Below are 17,285 nucleotides of genomic sequence, written 5' to 3'. Positions count from 1 at the left end.
TAAACTTCTCTCTCGCCAGCTATGTAGGCTGCCTGCCACCGGCCCCTCTGAATTGGCCTTGGTCTCCTACTTTGCTACCAGATAGTCTCAGCATCATCAGCCTAGCACCTGGGTACAAACGGAGAACTTCTAAGCTTAGCTGGAGCAACTGGCTGAGAAGGGTCAAGAAAGAACAGTGGTCCAGGAGCTGGGCAGGGTCAGCCTCTGCCCCTCCCTGACAACATGGCCTTAGGTTTCTAAGCCCCTTTGAGCCTCTGTTTCCTCTTCTGTAAAGTAGGAGCAATGAGTTGTGCTTTCTTCACAGCTGCTTGAGGGCTGGACCCAGAGAAGAAACTAGACTCCTCCAGTTGGGTTATGGATGCTGACACTGTTTGCTTATAGCCAGACAGAACCAGCCCCTCTGGTTTCAGGTCTCTGGGCTTTCTCTATGTCACCACTGCCTGTGGAAAGGTGTCTGAGAAATGTTGGGCACGGGGCTCACGGTCACAGGTGCTGTCAGAAAATCCAGCTTAGGTTCAGAGACGGGGTTGGCCATTGGCTGGACTTCTCAGTGCCTGCCAGAGAGGAATGGGGGTGTTTCTACTCCGAGAGACCTCACAAGGTAGAAAGAGGCCTTGAGCTGTGTTGCAATCTCATCTCTTTAACGCATTAACTGTGACGTAATGTGAACAACAGTCTCTCTTTTTTTTGGGGGGGGGATGGAGTCTCGCTCTGTCGCCCAGGCTGGAGTGCAGTGGCGCGATCTCAGCTCACTGCAAACTCCGCCTCCCAGGTTCATGCCACTCTCCTGCCTCAGCCTCCGGAGTAGCTGGGACTACAGGCGCCCGCCACCACGCCCGGCTAATTTTTTTGTATTTTTAGTAGACACAGGGTTTCACCGTGTTAGCCAGGATGGTCTCCATTTCCTGACCTTGTGATCCGCCTGCCTCGGCCTCCCAAAGTGCTGGGATTACAGGCGTGAGCCACTATGCCTGGCAAGTTTCTTTATCTGTAAAAATGATAGCAATGGTTGCTACTCTTCTCGAACATACTATCACAGTGTGAAAGCTGGCTATTCCCAAATATCAGGCCCTATGCTGGGCATGCTGACCTGTATCACCTCACTCACACGTTACAGCAGCCCAGAGCACGTGGCGTGGCAGGATTTACACCTGCTGTGCTAGAGAGTAAACAGAGGGCTCAGAGAATAGGCAGAACTCAAACTAGGGTCTGTCTGAACCCTTCAGAAAGAAGGGTGCAAATCATGGTGACTAGTCTGGGATCCTGTAACTTGTCAGAGGCAGAGCTAGGATTTGAACCCAGGTCTCCCAGGCATAAGCCCAGGGTTGGTCCTACACTCCCCATCCTCACTGCACCAGAATCACCAAAGCACCAGGCTTGGAGTCCAGGAGAGGCGCCAGTCTAATGTTGAGGGTGGCATCCTTGGCAATGTTTTACCACCAGCAGGGCACATGTTCTCAGTAATTTCTGAATAAAGGGAAATGTCATCTAATATTCCTCACAGTGTCCTCTCGACAGTGCACTCTCTTATCCTGCAAGGCATCTGCACATTCTAAAGTTCACTGTTCTCATTTAGTCCTCGCAAAGAGCGTTTGGGGAGTCTCTGTTTTGCCTACAGCAGCGGCTTCTAATTGTGGCATTTCCTTTAAACCTTTTAGAAGGAGAAAACACGAAGCACGCTAATTGAGCAGAAAGTTCATTTTTCCTCCATCAGCGCTGAAAGGACATGAAATCCTCCATGTGGTAAAAGCAAAGAGACACACCCCCTCTTCCCCCATCACCCCTGCTGCCCTGACTCAGGCTGGCTCAAATGCTGCTAGCAAATAGGGCCTGCTGGGAAAGCCAGAGGCAGGCAAGCTTCTTCCTGTCTCTGGGCCTCAGTATCTCTACCTGTTTAAGATATTGGACCAGAAAATCGAAAAAGTCTCTTTCTGTTCCCTAAACCCCAAGATTTCTGCCCAGGGTACTCCTGGAGCTGCTACCTTGACTAGCTGCTAACATGCTTCCCTATGAGATGAGGAGGCCAGACCGTAAGTTTGGAAGATGGGCAGGAGAGCTGGAGGCGCAGCAGCATGGTGATGCAAAAGGATCTTGCAAAAGGACCACCTGTTGAGTGGTCATCATCTCCAGCTCCTGATGAGCAACCAGGAGGTCAGAGAAGTTTACTCACTCATCCAAAGTCACACCAAAGGACAACATACAGAGTGCAAGAGAGGTGAGAGGTTCAAGAGAGGTTATCCAGGATGAGGGGCGCCTGGATTGGACTCCAGCTCTGCGAGATTCTTTAGCATGCTTTCCAGCTGTAGCCACATAAAATCTAGAACCCATCATCGTAAAGGAGAGTGGATGTGGGCAAAGATGGAGACTTCCAGGTTGAACCCAGACAATTTGCAATGCACTAGGCCACACTGAGCTCTTTCCCCAACAACCTGTGGCTTTCTGAGGTCTATAATAAAGATACTTGAGCTACCACTGATAGAGTACTCACTATATGCTGGGGCATATGCTAAGCACTTCACATATATTGTCTCTTCATTAATACACCTGTGAAACCCATTTTATAGATGAGAAAACCGAGGCTCAGAGATGTTCAGTCCCTTTGCCCAACACTACCCTGTTAGTATGTGGCAGAGCTGGGTTTCAAGAGCCTAAACCAAGATCCAGAGCCATTGTCTTTACCGCTGTGCAGAGCTCCCTCTGTTGGAGGAGCCGTGGGGCACATGGCCAGGAGCTCAGGGCCCCTGCAACCACAGCTGAGCAGTGTGGGGGTCCCAGGGCAAGCAGTACTGCACCTGAGCTGCACACACCTGCCTTCCCTGAAGTCTGCTCTTAAAAGGCTTCATCACCCCTGCAGGGGCCTGGCTGGGGAATACAGAGACCGACTAAGTCCAGGTATTCTGGAGCTGTGCAGGGAACTCAGTAATGGCCAGGGAGTTCCCACTGTGGCTTTGCAGGGACTGCCCTGGTGGTTCACACATGGGAGCAGGCAACCACCATGGAGCTAAGTGTCTGAAGTCTCAAATGTTAACCCAACAAGGGGATGCTTGGATGGCAGAAGGAAGTGGAGACTTGCTCCCTGCTGATAGATGAGCAGAGAGCAGGCTTTCCTTATATCCCCACTCCCACCGCCCCCTCAAACCTTTATTATTTCTTGCTCCTAGCTGTCAGCAGCAACAAACTAAGATTAATCACTTGCCTGCCTGGACCCAGACATGCCTACTGTTTGAAAACTCTCCCCTTCGCTATATTAATCAATGAAGGGACAGACAAGAGAAAAACAACCCTAACTGCCATGCGCCTCCCAGTGCCCCTCAGCTCTTCTTGGCCCTATTACACCCACCCAACCTCCTCTGGAGCTGCAGGAGGCATTTGCTGGCTGAAGACTAAGTACCCAGCAGTCAACACAAACCCGGCTGCTCTAAGCCGGATACAAATAGATGTCATCAAGCAATCTGAAGGACAGGAGGCATGTTCTTGATAATGTCCTGCTCCTCCTCCCCTCCTCGGAGGAGATGGGACGTTCCTGCCATCCTTGGACTGAGAGGAAAGTGGTCTAGTCACGGAACCCTCAAACTGGAAGCAAGTTTATTAATCAGACCCCAGACCCTCATTTTTTCGATGCAAGTGGAGAAGACACTTGCCCAAGTCACCCAGTACAGCAGGGACAGCCTGGACTCACCCAGGGCTCTGTCCATTCTGCTGCTTCCATGGTGATTTCTGAAGGCTCTGGAAAAGCTGGGAGAAGCAGAGACTGGTATATACTGAGTACCATCTGTGTGTAGAGCTTACCTGCCAAGCCTTACTTCTTGCTGAGGCAAGCATCCCGTGATGCTCAGGAAGGTGCAGTACCTTGCCTAGCATCGGGCGCGGGCAAAGAGATGGAAGCGGGACTTGGATTCAGTTATCTGACTGCAGAGCCTGTGTTTTCCCTCTCCGTCTTGAAAAGGGCTGCCTCGGTCTCCTGGGAGGCCTGCTCACGTGCTGTTCACCTTCTGGACTCCTATAACAGGCCCCTCCCCAGCTCCCGGTCTGTGCCAGTTCACGTGGCATGTGTAGGGACATGGCGGGGAACGGGGGGATCATTGAGGGGATGCGGAGGCAGAAGCTGTGTCCCTCCTCACCAGTACTCACGGGCCCCCTAGTTCACTCATGGTTCTAGAATACAGCCCTGACAATAGCATTGCATCCTGCTTCAAACCTTCAGGACTCCCTGCTGCCTCACAAGTGAAGCTCCAACCCCTCCACCTGGTGATCAGGGCTACACCTCACTTGGGCTCAGATGAATGTGTCATTTGTTGTTCTTATGCAAGCTCCGCACTGCCCTGTCTCTGGGCCCATTCTCTCTGCAGCCTGCCTTTTCTCCCCTGTCCATGGGTCCAAGACCTGCTCATCCTTCACATTCCCCTTCCTGGTTCCTTCCCTCTTTCATAGCCTGGAACCTCTCACCGAAAGAGTACTTTCTACTTCGGGCAGCCCTGAACACATTCTCCGTGGGTTATAGGCGTAAGTGTCTTCCCTTCCTCGTCAGGCTGTGAGCTCCTGCAGGGCTGCAGCTCATTCAATAACTGACACTGGACAGGGCAGAGCTCACGGGCTGGGTCGGGGAGGCTGTGAACAACCAAGTGCCACAGCATGATGGAAACAGGCCAGACCCCAGAGGCGCCTCCTTAGATCACGTTTGCAAGAGGCCAGGCAATCTGCCTTCAGGGATTAGAAAGCCAAAGGTCCCTCTGTGAGGACCGTATGCGGCCATTACCCCCACTGGCTTTGGGACTCTCACCACCTCAACCGAGCAGGGGCTGGGTCCTTGTTAAAGCTGCTGCCTGCAGAGGCCTCAGAGATGCCACTCAGTGCCCCTTTCCCATGGGTCACACAGGATCCCTGCTCCATGAGGGCAGAGCCTGCCCAGCAGAACTGGAGGCCACAGCACTCACCCTGCCTCCCTGCTGCCTGCCCCCGGCTACAAGCCCCCCAGTCTCTGAAGTCCTTCCTTCATCTTGTCCACATTCCTTTGCAAAAACTCACCAAAGTAGAACTCGGGATGACTCATTCGCAGGCCAAAGTGCCTGAAGAGCCTTTTAATGAGATTTTTTTCAAGGCTTTTCATCCCTTTCCTCCACTGGCAGCCTTTCCAGAGACAGGAAACTGTGTTAAGAGTTTGACATTTTCTTGCCAATTTCTCAGCTCAACCCTTTGCTCCCTGAGGATGGAGTGAGAGTACCCAGGGGCCAGTGGTGGGCGCCAGGTCAATGAGTTGGCGGGCAGCCAAGGGGGAGAGTTCTGCAGGCAGGAAGGGGTAAGGAAACTGTTCAAGAGTAATCAGGCAGAATCGTTGAAGACGATTCACAGGTGGGGGCCCCCTGCCATGGAGGGGGCTCCGAGATGGGATGAGGTGTGTGCCGGCACCACCGTGGGTTACTGCAAGTGCAGAAAGTTGGGGGGTGGGATGCAGACAGGTGGCAGCTTGGGCTGGTCCAGGGACCTGTCTGGTCACCACAGTGGGAAGCTGTCACCATCTCTGTGGTCAGTGGTCAGCTGCCAGCCAGGCAGCCTTACATCAATCCCGAATCCCTTCCGGGGGTCAGTTTCCCCACCCAGGAAGCAAAGGGATTGGAGTTAATGGGCCTCAAACACTTCCAGGTTTGACACTGGAAGACCTTTCGACTGGGTGTAAGGAATGCTGGGGAGGAGATGGGAGGACATGCATGGGAGCCCCATGGCCTCCACTCCAGTCTTGGCTCTGCTGTGGACCCTGGCAGGCATTCAGCTTCTCCCAGCCTAAGATGAGGAAGAATATGCCTTGCAGCAGGACCCCGGTGAGTGCACCCTGCACATCAGTGGCCCTATCACTGAGAACTGCCTCTCAACTCTTCTGGGAGCCCCTGAGACCCGCCAAGGCTCTCCTGCACCTCCACGTCTCTGCCTGGGCTGTCCCCTCTACCTGAGCTGCCCTGCTAGCCATCCCTGTCTGGGGAACACCTGGCTTCCCTTGAAGGCTCACGTGCAGGCTTCTCCCTGCAGCTTCTCCTGACTCTCTGTGGCAGGGACCGCCCACCCACACCGAGCTCTGGGCTCCCAAGATCCCCTGTGCAGACCCGTGTACAACATGACACAGGTTGGCCTGGCCAGGCTGAGCCCCTGGAGGCTGGGCCTGACTGTTCTCACCTCTGGACTCTCTCTGATGCCCAGCCCAGTGGCTGGTACAGAGGGTTCTGAAAAATACCTGCTGAGGGAAGGGTGGACGGGGTGTCCTCTGAGGCTGAACTCCCCCAGATGCTTTCTTCACCCTAGAACACCCTCAGGGCAGGACAAGCTCACATGAAAATGGCCAGAGGTGGATAACCAGCATAGCTGGAATTCCAATGTCAATTTGCACCAAGCTCCTGACAGTGTCAGGAATGCCATTCCCCACCCACCCCTGCCAGGCAGGCCGTGAGTATCTGAGAGAACAGGCCCCTCATTTGGTGGCTGACAACGATGGTGCTTGCTCCAGGCAGCCAGGACATGCAGTACCAGGACAGCTCCCCTTGTGGTTGAGGTGATTCTTTCCAGGGCGTTGCTCCCCAGCCAGCAGTGGGACTGGTCATCGGGAGCTGGGGCTCCTCTGGGAAGCAAGTTCATCTCCCCTGAGTGGGTTACCTGGCTCGGCCATAGGAGGCCTAGCCCAGCCCACCTCCCCAGTTCTGGCATTCTTCAGGGGAAATCTGGGCAGGTGAGAACACCCCTGGTCTTTGGAGGTGGTGATCTAATGCCTCTGGATCTGCATGCAAAACTAGACTCCCACCTCTAGCTCCTTTGGGTGCAGATCAGTCACCCAAATGACAGTTCCTGATCATCAGGTCCACGGGATGGGTGCAGGAAGGCAAACACAGAGTCTGATGGTAGAGGCTGCTGGGCTGCCTTCCCAGTCTCCCTCCACCTCCTCCCCTCACCTGGGAGGTGCAGGTGGTCCAGCCCACAGATGGGGACATGGGGAGAGTTAGAGAACCCCCGATGTCATTGGTGGAGGTGGCCTTAGAGCCCATCAAAGCCCAACTCCCCACTGGACAGATGTAGGGCAAGAAACTTACCCCAGGGTCACACAGGGAGCAGTAAGTGGCAGGACAGGACTCCTATCCAGAATTCTGGACAATGGGTCCTTCCTGTGGCTGTTAAAAATGGACTTCAATCAAACTGCAGGGCTGACCCCAGAAAACAGGGGCAGGGTAATGGGAATCACACTAGATAACACTGACACGGCGCTGGCTGGGCTGGGGACGCTGTCTGTCAGCAGCTCATTGCCATACCCAGTGCACAGATGGCCAAGGCCATAAGGCCAGTGAGTGCAGGAAGCCAGGCATGAGGCCCGTCCCCTGCCTTCCCCACCAAACGCACCGGGCCCTCGGGACTACATGCCTACGCTGTGAGGGTAGAATCAACGTGTCGTCAAGGGCAGTCCTACGTCTAGGGAATGGCACACCCCAGCGAGGAGGGGAAATGATGCTCCTGGCCCTCTGAGCCCCACCGTGAGCTGGCATCTGGGCCTGCTTTTATAACTGAGGGTGCACTGCATAGGGGATTGAGAATTCCGCAGGAGACAGCTGGTGCTATTACTTCTGCCACTGGGTCTAGGTTCCTTGTGTGCTCCCTGGTTGGGACCTCAGCCCTGGCACATCCTGGGTACTCAATAGGCTGCTGTTCCCTTGAAGGCAGGTCTGCACTGGAGTCACCACAGGGCCCCAGTGCCAGCCAGGCAGGCCCTCAGTTCAGGGTCTCAGCACTTCCCCACCTCTGCCTGGATGAACATGAAGCTGGAGCAGCTGACGGGGCTCTGGCCCTCCAGGATGAATGGACAGGCTTGGCATGGAGTGCTCTGTCCAGTCCTCCCTGCTCCTTTCGTGGAGTCCCCTCCAAGCCAGGCCCCCAGCCACGGGGATTCCAGGAGGAATGAGATTCACTGAGGAACTCAGAGACAGATGGGGAGGGAGACAGAGTAACAACTCCAAATGACCAGTGCCCCAGAGGGTCCCTGGAGCACTGAGGAAGCCCAGTATGCAGGGAAGGCTGGTGACACTGAGTCCTGTCGCTGATGCCACCTGCTTCCTTTACCTCTCACAGCCCAGAAGAGTGCCACTCACCTCGATGGCGCCATCAGCACGCCTGGTGACATGCACACCCCCCTGCCGCTGCCCTCTCCTCAGTCCAATTCCGCCCCTCTGGTTTTAGCCAGTCCTGCCTAGCCCCAGAGGCAGTTTAGCACATTGAACTTTCCTTGGCTGCCATAACCGATCCGATTCTTTCAGTCACCAGGTCTGATGGCAGACAATGAATTACGCAGGCACCAGCAGCCTGGAGAAGAGCAAAGTACCTCTCTCTTGTTTGTCTGGAGTGCCCTACCCACTGGCTAGAAGTTCCCTCTGCATCCTCTCTGTTTAGGCGGTGGTCCAGCCTTTGGTCTTCTTCCCCCAGTGATGACAGGCTCACTACCTCGAGGCCGCTTGGGTAGCTCTAATTCTTGATCTGCTCTGGCTGTTAGGAAGTTCTTCCTCTTGCAGAGCTGGAATCTGTCTATCCATCATCTGCCCAGAAGTCCCTAATCTGCTCATTGGTTCCCTCTGCCCTGACAGTCCTAGAGAGACGCATGGTCCCCACCCCGTGTCCACATGCTCTCTCTTCTCTAGGTGGACTCCCAAAGCCTGTGTGCCATGCCCTGCCCGCCTCTGCCCGTGCCTGCCGCCCTCCTGACTCTGCAGTTTGTCATTGTCCCTTTCAGGGCAAAGCCCAGAAAATGCGGGGGGAAGAGTCAGTCATCAGCAGAGAACACAGGCCAGTTTCACCTTCCTTGGTTTTACTGAAGCCTCTGTCTACATGGCCGGCATGTGTGTGGGCTCTCCTGACAGCCGTGTCCCCGCAGGCCTGCTCTCCCTCCCATGGCCTCTAACAGTGGTAAGTGGGACAGAGAGGATGCCAGGCAGAGGGCTTCACTGCTTCTGGGGGGTCTGTGGGTCTGTGCTGGCTGAAGAGCCTGGGTTTACACCCCAATTATGTCACCAGCTCTCTATGTGTCCTTGGCAAATCTGTCCTTTCTCTGGGCCTCAGTTTTTCTGCAAAATGGGTTTAGACATTATTTTGGGTCCCATCCAGCAACAGCACCCAACTAAAACACCCTTTTCTTATTTCTGGACCTGCCCATCCTGACAGAAAAGCCTCACAGGTCAGAAAGATCTGAGAGTTTCCAAAGCTGCCACAGGCAGTAATACCAGCTCTTCCCGGTGCTCCTCCTAGACTTTGCGCGAACCCAAACTCAGGCCCACCCAAACTGCAAGCCAGAGCACTAGGAAAGGGTCATGCTCACAGTGGCAGAGAGTTACGGGCTGGTCACAAGTCTTGGCCCAGCCACTTGGGCCAGTCACACCCCCCTCTGTGAGCCTGTTTACTCATCTGCAAACTGGGGACAATATGTTCCTCAAAAAAATGAAAGGACCGTCGTGGGCTCTGAGAGAGGGATGAGGCATGCTAGGAGCTTCGTACCACCCCGCCTCACAGCAGATGTGAAAGCTATTCTCGGATAGTTAATATAAAATCCTAGGAAAAGGCCCCTCGTCTTCTGGGAGGGCAGCAACGGCAAACATAAAAACTCCTCTGTATCCCAGGAGAATAGGATCAAATCGAAAAACCCAGGCTTGAAATAACGTGTGCTGGCAAGTTTCCCAGGGGACACTGGCGGGTCTTTCCACCACAGGCACAGTGACCAGCCGTGCTCGCGGAGGCTGCCGAGGAGGGCTGGGGGTGCTCGGGGCGGCACTCACCTCAGGGAGAGGGAGTAGTCATGCTTGCTGGTCTGGCTGTTCCGGACAAGGTAGCTACACTCCTTGCAGAGTCGAAGCAGGTTCTCAGCGTCTCCTCTGCTGATGGCTCCATGATACCATCTGTGGAGAGGGCAGAGAGCAGTAAGAGCCCAGCACGATGGGATTCCCATGGCCCTAACCTGCCTTGGGAGGCTCAGCACCCGCAGGGAGCCTCCCTACACAAGCAGGCATGCACTGGTTCATTCCGTGGGTATCCACTGCCCGCCTGCTGCTGCCGGGTCCTGGGGAGAGCACAGCAAACAAAACCCAGTCTCTTTTCACGGGAAGCTTACGCTCTGGTGCAGGGAGTCAGGCCACAGACACTCAAGTCATCACAGAGCACACAGTGTGAGGACAGGCACCATGGAGATGAAGTGGCATAGGGTCATGTGGCTGGGGGCTAGTGGGGGACTATTTCAGGCAGGGTGGCCAGGGAAGCCTTTTCAAGGTGCAGTGGCTCATGCCTGTAATCTCAGCACTTTGGGAGGCCGAGGCGGGTGGATCACCTGAGGTCAGGAGTTCAAAACCAGCCTGGCTAACATGGCGAAACCCCATCTCTACTGAAAATACATAAATTAGCCGGGCGTGGTGGTGGGCACCTGTAATCCCCCTTACTTAGGAGGCTGAGCCTGGAGAATCACTTGAACCTGGGAGGCAGAGGTTGCGGTGAGTTTAGATCACACTAATGCACTCCAGCCTGGAAGACAGAGCAAGACTCTGTCTCAAAAAAAAAAAAAAAAAAAAAAAAGAAAAGAAAAAAAAGAAGAAAAAAAGTGACATTTCCGTGTAGACCTGCAGGAGGGGAGGAGGGAAGCCAGAGAGGAGCTTTCTTGGTAGACAAATCAGCAGCGAAGGCCAAGGCAGAAAACTGCCTAGAGTGCTCTGGAAACAGCCAGGGGCCAGCATGGACAGACAGAGGCAGCAAGGGGAAGGGGTGGGCAAGAGGTCTGGAAATGGGGCTGCAGCAGGGGCTTTTCTCTGTTTGAGCAACAGGGAAACCATCAGAGGGTGCTGACGGGAGGGCCACGCTCTGACTCAGGGATGTGTGCAGCGACACGGATGGTGGGCAGTGAGGTAGTTGTCCGTGCTCCTGCCAGATGGCTCTAGCGCCACTTGAGCATGTGGGAATCCCAGCATTACTGCTCCCAGACACCCAACATGCCAGAGGAGGGCAGGCGGCAGAATCTGAGGAGAGGAGTGCCATGCAGAGGGCCCGACTCATCCCCCATCTCCCATCAGAGGAGGAAATGGGCACAATAATTTTCTTTCTTTTTTTTTGAGACAGGGTCTCATCCTGTCACCCAGGCTGGAGTGCCGTGGTGCGATCACAGTTCACTGCTGCCTCAAACTCCAGGGCTCAAGCAATCCTCCCGCCTCAGCCTCCAGAGTAGCTGGGATTACAGGTGCGTGCCACCACACCTGGCTATTTTAAAATCTTTTCTAGAGACAGGGTCTCACTATGTTGCCCAGGCTAATCTCGAATTCCTGAGCTCAAGTGACCCTCCCACCTCACCTCCCAAAGTGCCAGGATTACAGGAGTGAGTCATTACATCTGGCCTGATTTTCTTTTTGTGTGTGTGTCTTTTTTTTTTTTTTTTTGGTTTTTAGAGACAGGTTTTCACTCTGTTGCCCTGACTGAAGTGCAGTGGTGTGATCATGGCTCACTGCAGCCTTAAACTCCTGAGCTCAAAGGATCCCCCTGCTTCGGCCTCCCAAGTAGTGGGACTATAGGCACGCACCACCATGCCTGGCTCACTGATTTTCACGACTGGAAGAGCTGACAGTAAAATTGCAGGGCAAGAATAAAGATCTTCATTGCCCATGAGTGGACACACTCAAAATACATTCCTGTTTACATGATGGTCTCTGTGGGGCAGTGAAGGGGGTGAGACTCAGCCACGAGAGGCAGAGGCACTGAGCATTACCATGGCTGGAGTGTGCTTTGTCCACAGAGACAAGGATGCTGCTCCAAATGGTGGCTCTGCTGCCCACTGGCCAGGCAAGCCGCTGACCAGGTGGCTTCTATTACGGGAGGATCATGCCAACCTCTCTTGGGTTGTGAGAATGTAACAAGTGGCCCCACAGGAAGGGCTAACGTAGAGCCTGATGTGGGGCGAGTCTTAACCGACGGCAGCTGCAGCATTAGTAGAAAGAGACTGCCCTCACAGACCACGTGGTGACATCCCCATCTACAATGGTTGCAGGCCCCTGCCCATCCAAAGGCTGCATTTTACATTTCCAGGTGCAAGTGGGGATGCTGCCTCCCGGTGCCTGTCTCAGAGTGTCCTGCAAACCGTGCCCCTGAGAGTTCCAGCACTGACATTCTCCTCAGAGAAAAACCCACACCGCCCATCCCCGTGCAATTCCCCCCACTCACAAGGCAGAGCTCAACAGTTAGTAGCAGTGGCCACAGCAAAATTAAAACCCTAAGAGAAAAAATCAACTTTAAAGTCAAGGACTGGAGAGTAAATGTGAGTGTCCTTGTCCAGTGGGAATGTGGCCAAGCGGTGGATGGTCCAGGCGGTGGCCACCAAGCTGGACATCCGGAGGGGAGACCTTCTAGGGGAGAAGGCAGGAAGAGCATGCAGACCATAGACCCCATTCTTTCTAAAGGTACAGAGAAATATGTAAAGAGGAATGTGAAGTTGGGGGATGCATGGGTTGCCACAATTAAAACACTACAAGTAAAACATTTCCTGAGACATGAAGGCCCATGTTATGCTTTAGAAAGGCTACATGGCTGTAATCAGGAGGAACACAAACAGCACTGACTTCAGAAGTAGGAGTTAACAGGTTTGGGAAGGCTGTCCTCTGGGAGATTTCACTGTGTAACACACCCTCAGTGAATGGACAAAAACGTTTTATTAGAAAAACAAGTCCCAGCCATTTGAAGCTGAGCCGTCCTCAGGGAAAGGCCTAGAAGTGTTCCCTGGGGAGGTGCTGCCTGCCGTCCACCCTCCCTGAGCTCAGGAGCAAGCCCTGCTCTGAGCGGGGGCATGGCCTCTGGATTCTTGTTAAGGGGAATCCGGGTGGTTAACACGATAAGCTACCAGTCCCTTCCCCAACCGCTCCACACAGAGGCAAGGGCAGGGGACAAGGGGCTGAAGAACAAAGGAGAGAAGGAGCAGAGGGTGCTGGATCTGGAGGCCAGGCCGGCACTGGCCAGCCTGTCAGCAGGAGGCTGGAGACCAGGAGTCAGGCTGGGCTGGGCGATCCTGTGGGGGGCTATGGCCAACTGTTGGGCCCACGTAGGCCTTGCTTCACCTGGAGAGAGAATCCAGGCAGGAGGTCATCTCAGGGATGGGCTGGACCTCATGGGGTTGGCCAGTCAGGTCAGAACCAGGGGGATTAGGGAGACTCAACTTTCGTCCCTCACCCCAGCCAATACCCATGAGCTCATCCAGTATTTACTCACTACTCACCATATCCTTGATCTCACGGGGCTGACGGAGGGAGAGAGAAAGTCAACAGAGAGATACAGGAAACAATTCCAGATAGTGACGAGGGCTATGCAGGCATCCTCGGGTTACGATAAGGCAGTGACTGGGGTTGGGTGAGATGCCTGCTTAGAAATGAACAGACAGGGGAGGCCCCTGAGGAGATGACATGTGGCCTGAGAACATGAGAAGGAGCCAATTGTGAAGAGCTAAAGAAAACATCTTCTCTGCAAAAAAGGCAGCAAGTGCAAAAGTCCTGAGGTAGGAATGCGCTTGGTGCTCACAGAGCAGAAAGGCGGCAAGAACAGCCCAGGCACTGTGAGCAGCGGGCAGGAGGTGGGCCCAGTTCTTGTGCCCAAGAGGAGAAGTTTGATTTCATCCTCAGCAGTAAGAGTCTTAAGAGATGTTTGCCCTGGGAAATCTTACAGATGGTCAGTCAGCTTGGCCTGAGGAGGGGTCAGAGAAGACAAGTCAGGATGCTAGTGCAGTAGTTCACATGGCAGGTGGCTGCGGAGGTGGAGGAATGATGGATTCTGGTTGTCCTTTGGAGGGAACACTGGCAGAATTTGGTAAAGCAACAGATGCTGGTGTCCGGCAAAAAAAGGAATTACGATGATGCCGGGTTTGTGGCTTGAGCCACACCTAGTTAGATGTGACACCTAGTTAGATGTGTTTATGGAGGTGTGGAAGCTGGGGGAGGAGCAAGTTTTGAGGAGAAGATCAGAAGCCAGTTTTGAACATGTTAAGTTTGAGATGCCCACTTGTCAGCCAAATGGAGATGCCAGGAAGCAACTGGACATAGGAGTCAGGAGCTCTGGGAGAGGTGTGGGCTGGTGCTATGCATCTGTGAGTCACCACCAGGATCCTGGGAGAGACAACCCAGGGAGAGCACGTAGTTGGAGACTGAGCCCTGCAAAGTCGGACCTTCAGGTCAAGAAGAGGCAAGGAGCCAGCAGAGGAGATGGAAGAGTGGCCACGGAGGCAGGAGGAGCGCCAGGCCCAGAGGCCCAGAAGGAGAGTGGTCAACTGTGGTGACTGCCATGGAGGACAGAGGGGGTCGTCTGGGGACCCAGGCTGGTTGTGGTGGGTGAGAGAGAAGGGGAGGTGACAGAGAGGGGAGAAGTGCTGGCAGCTCTTTGGATACTGTTCATTCATGCAACAGCTATTTATTCAACACCTGTTATGTGCTGGGCACTGTTCTGGGCACAGGGGATGCAGTGGTGACTTAGACAAGTTCCTGCCCTCATGGAGTTTCTGTTCTCAGCAGGCGCAGTACCTAGAGAGGAACGTTGGGTCAAGGTTTTTTTTTTTTTTTTTTTTTTTTTTTTTTAACTTATGTTGGCAAAGTTTGTTACTGGGACATGTTTATACACTGATGGTAATGATGGAGGAAGGAAGAGGGGTGTGTGTGGGGCTGCCTCCAGGAGGCAGTGGGGACAGACCCTGAGCACTGGAGCAGCCTTTCTGCTGTCCCAGGAGGCGAGGCAGGTGGTATGGGCACCTAGGCAGATGTGTGCCTGCCCATCCACGGCCACCCCGTGTGACCCGGGGCATACCCCCAGTGCCTCGGTCTCCCCTCCTACCTCCCTCTGTGCTAGGGTGGAGGAGAGGTTCAGACCGGAAGGCGCCTCCTGAACTCTAGAGCAGCATCAGTCCAGCGGGGGACGAGGTGATCCTCTTTAGTGGGGTCATCAGGCTCTATCCAAAGTGGGATTTTACCTTAAGCACACCCCTTGGGTGATGAGTCAGGACTTCTGACTCATCTTGGGGAGTTAATCGTGGAGAGATGAGACGATGGGGGAGGAAAAGCCAGTCATGACGCTGGACTTGGCTGGGGGCCTCATGAAGCGGGAATGGGAAAGGAAAGGCAGCCCAACTCCCCCCGTCTTGCGATGAAGGCTGAGTCCGGGGATGGGAGAGGGCAGGCTGGGCCCAGACTGACCCAGGCAGACCTGGCCACGGCTGGTCAGGACGCACGCCGAACATCTGTGGGTCACAGTTTGTTGATTAAAAGTACACAGTTTGATCAGAAATAAGCAAAACCTGCCAGATGATCTGCACAGCTGTGAGACATGATTCACAGCACTGGCTAGGAGCACCCCCCAGCCCCCACCCCCCGCCCATGCGCCCTGTACCGCAGGAGTGGAGCACTCACAAAGGTGGCAGAAGCCTCCAGAGGTGACAGCACTTGCTTAAAAGGGCGGCATATGACGTCATTCGGAAAACCCTGCATCCTGCTCACCGAGTGAGAATTTCCTGTGAGGGGATGCCCTGCTGGCCATGCCAAGACCAGAATCCCCGGGCCAAGACAAACACAGTACATGACACACACCAGGGAGGGCTCACGAACTGTGCGTGGTGTCAGTGACTCTTGTGGCCTTATGTGTGCCTACTCAAAGGGTGGGAAGAGCAAAGAGTAAGTGGAGGACAGAGGAGGGGAGAGGGTAGGGACTGGGTCACGAGGTTGGGGGCACTCTGAGCCATGAGTCCTTGCCAAGGCTCTGCACCACTCTGGGTTCTGATGTTCTCATCTAGGCAATGGGCTAACAACCCTTTACTGTACATTTTCTTGTTTAAGCAGACAAGACACCTGAGGACACCAGCGCAAGTCCTGCACCTGCTTTGTCAAGTTCCTGGAGAAGCTCATTCTAGTCCAGGTATGAGGCACGGTTAGAAACTGAAAACATAGTTTGGGGACAATTCACAGAATGAATGGCAGGCTATTCATTTATCCTGGGGGTAACGTGGAGCCACTGAAGGTTTCAGAACAGAGCAGGAACCTGCACCCAGGGATGATTTGGCACAGCAACGAGATGATAACCATGGCCAAGGGGAGGGGCAATAAAGGGCTTTGCCCCCTGCACAGTGCTGGGGGCAGCAAGGACAGAAAGGGATGTCGGACCTTGGGGGCAGCATGGATGGGACTTGGCCACTGACTAGAGGTGAGAAACCTCTGGGCAAAGGGGCTGAGAAAACCTGCATCAGGAGTGGAAAGGCCTTGCCCAACTCTAACAGTATCAAGCAGACATGGAGCAAGAACACGACTGTAGCTAGAAAACAAATCTAATTTACACGCAGTTTTACACTTAGGGGAAAGGATTTAGTTTATATTTCGTTTTTCCAAGAATTTATTTGCTGCATGATGAAATGAGAAACTAGGATGTGAAAAGGAGGAGTGCACCCTGTAGACTCTTTTTTGCTGTCCCTCCTGCCATTGAAGGTAAGGGTGGCCACATAGTGTGGACAGCGTAAGTTCAGGGCTAGAAGCCAGGAGGTATGTGTTCTAATCCTGGGCCTACCACTGGCTGGGTGGGAGCCTCGACCTTCCAAGAGCCTCAGCCTGCCCATGTGTACACGGAGGGGGAGGTAGGGGCAGACTAGAAGGCCCCTGGAGTTCTAGCATGTCTCAGTTTGGGAATTTTTTTTTTTTTTTTTGAGACAGGGTCTCGCTCTGTGGCCCAGGCTTGATTGCAGTAGTGTGATCACAGCTCACCACAGCCTCAACCTCCTGGCCTCAACTGAATCTCCTGCCTCAGCCTCCCAAGTAGCTGGAACTATAGGTGTATGCCATCATACCTGGCTAATTTTTGTATTTTTTTTTTCTTTTTTCTTGTAGAGACAGGGTTCTCACTATGTTGGCCAGGCTGGTCTTGAACTCCGAGGCAAGTGATCCACCCACCTCGGTCTCCCAAAGTGCTGGGATTACAGGTGTGAGCCACCACACCTGGCCCAATCTATGGATTTTTAAAAGAAGATGACATGAAAGAGAGGGCAAAAACTAGGTGAACTGGGAGGTGAGGTGGGGCTTTGCTCCCTCAGAACTTACATTTGCTTCTCCAGGGGAACAGCAGGATCCACCCTTTCTCCTAGGATCCCGCAGAACTCGGGGCTCCCATGTTTGATAGGCTTAAAGCCCCCTCCAGGGGCACGAAGCTGGCGCCGCCGGTCCCGTGAAGGCGAGGGGGATGACTGCCGCTTCTCGTTGCCATTAAACTGTGCTGTGGGGAGGGAGAGAGAGAAA

General features: G+C 54.0%; 1 protein-coding gene across 2 annotated transcripts in view; it reads right to left on the bottom strand.

Annotated features, from left to right (window-relative positions):
- The window catches only part of SHB (SH2 domain containing adaptor protein B), a 152,268-nt gene that overhangs the window by 22,889 nt on the left and 112,094 nt on the right, over positions 1-17,285 (bottom strand). For both annotated transcript variants that reach the window (XM_005581249.5, XM_074017041.1), the window contains exons 4-5: positions 17,091-17,262; positions 9,789-9,908 (exon numbers count right to left, since the gene is read on the bottom strand). In XM_005581249.5, the coding sequence (XP_005581306.4) occupies positions 9,789-9,908; positions 17,091-17,262 (292 nt within the window). The remainder of the gene's footprint in view (positions 1-9,788; positions 9,909-17,090; positions 17,263-17,285) is intronic.

The sequence above is a fragment of the Macaca fascicularis genome, chromosome 15 (assembly GCF_037993035.2).
Source record: "Macaca fascicularis isolate 582-1 chromosome 15, T2T-MFA8v1.1".
NCBI lineage: Eukaryota > Metazoa > Chordata > Mammalia > Primates > Cercopithecidae > Macaca > Macaca fascicularis.
This window is presented reverse-complemented; position numbering and strand designations above follow the sequence as displayed.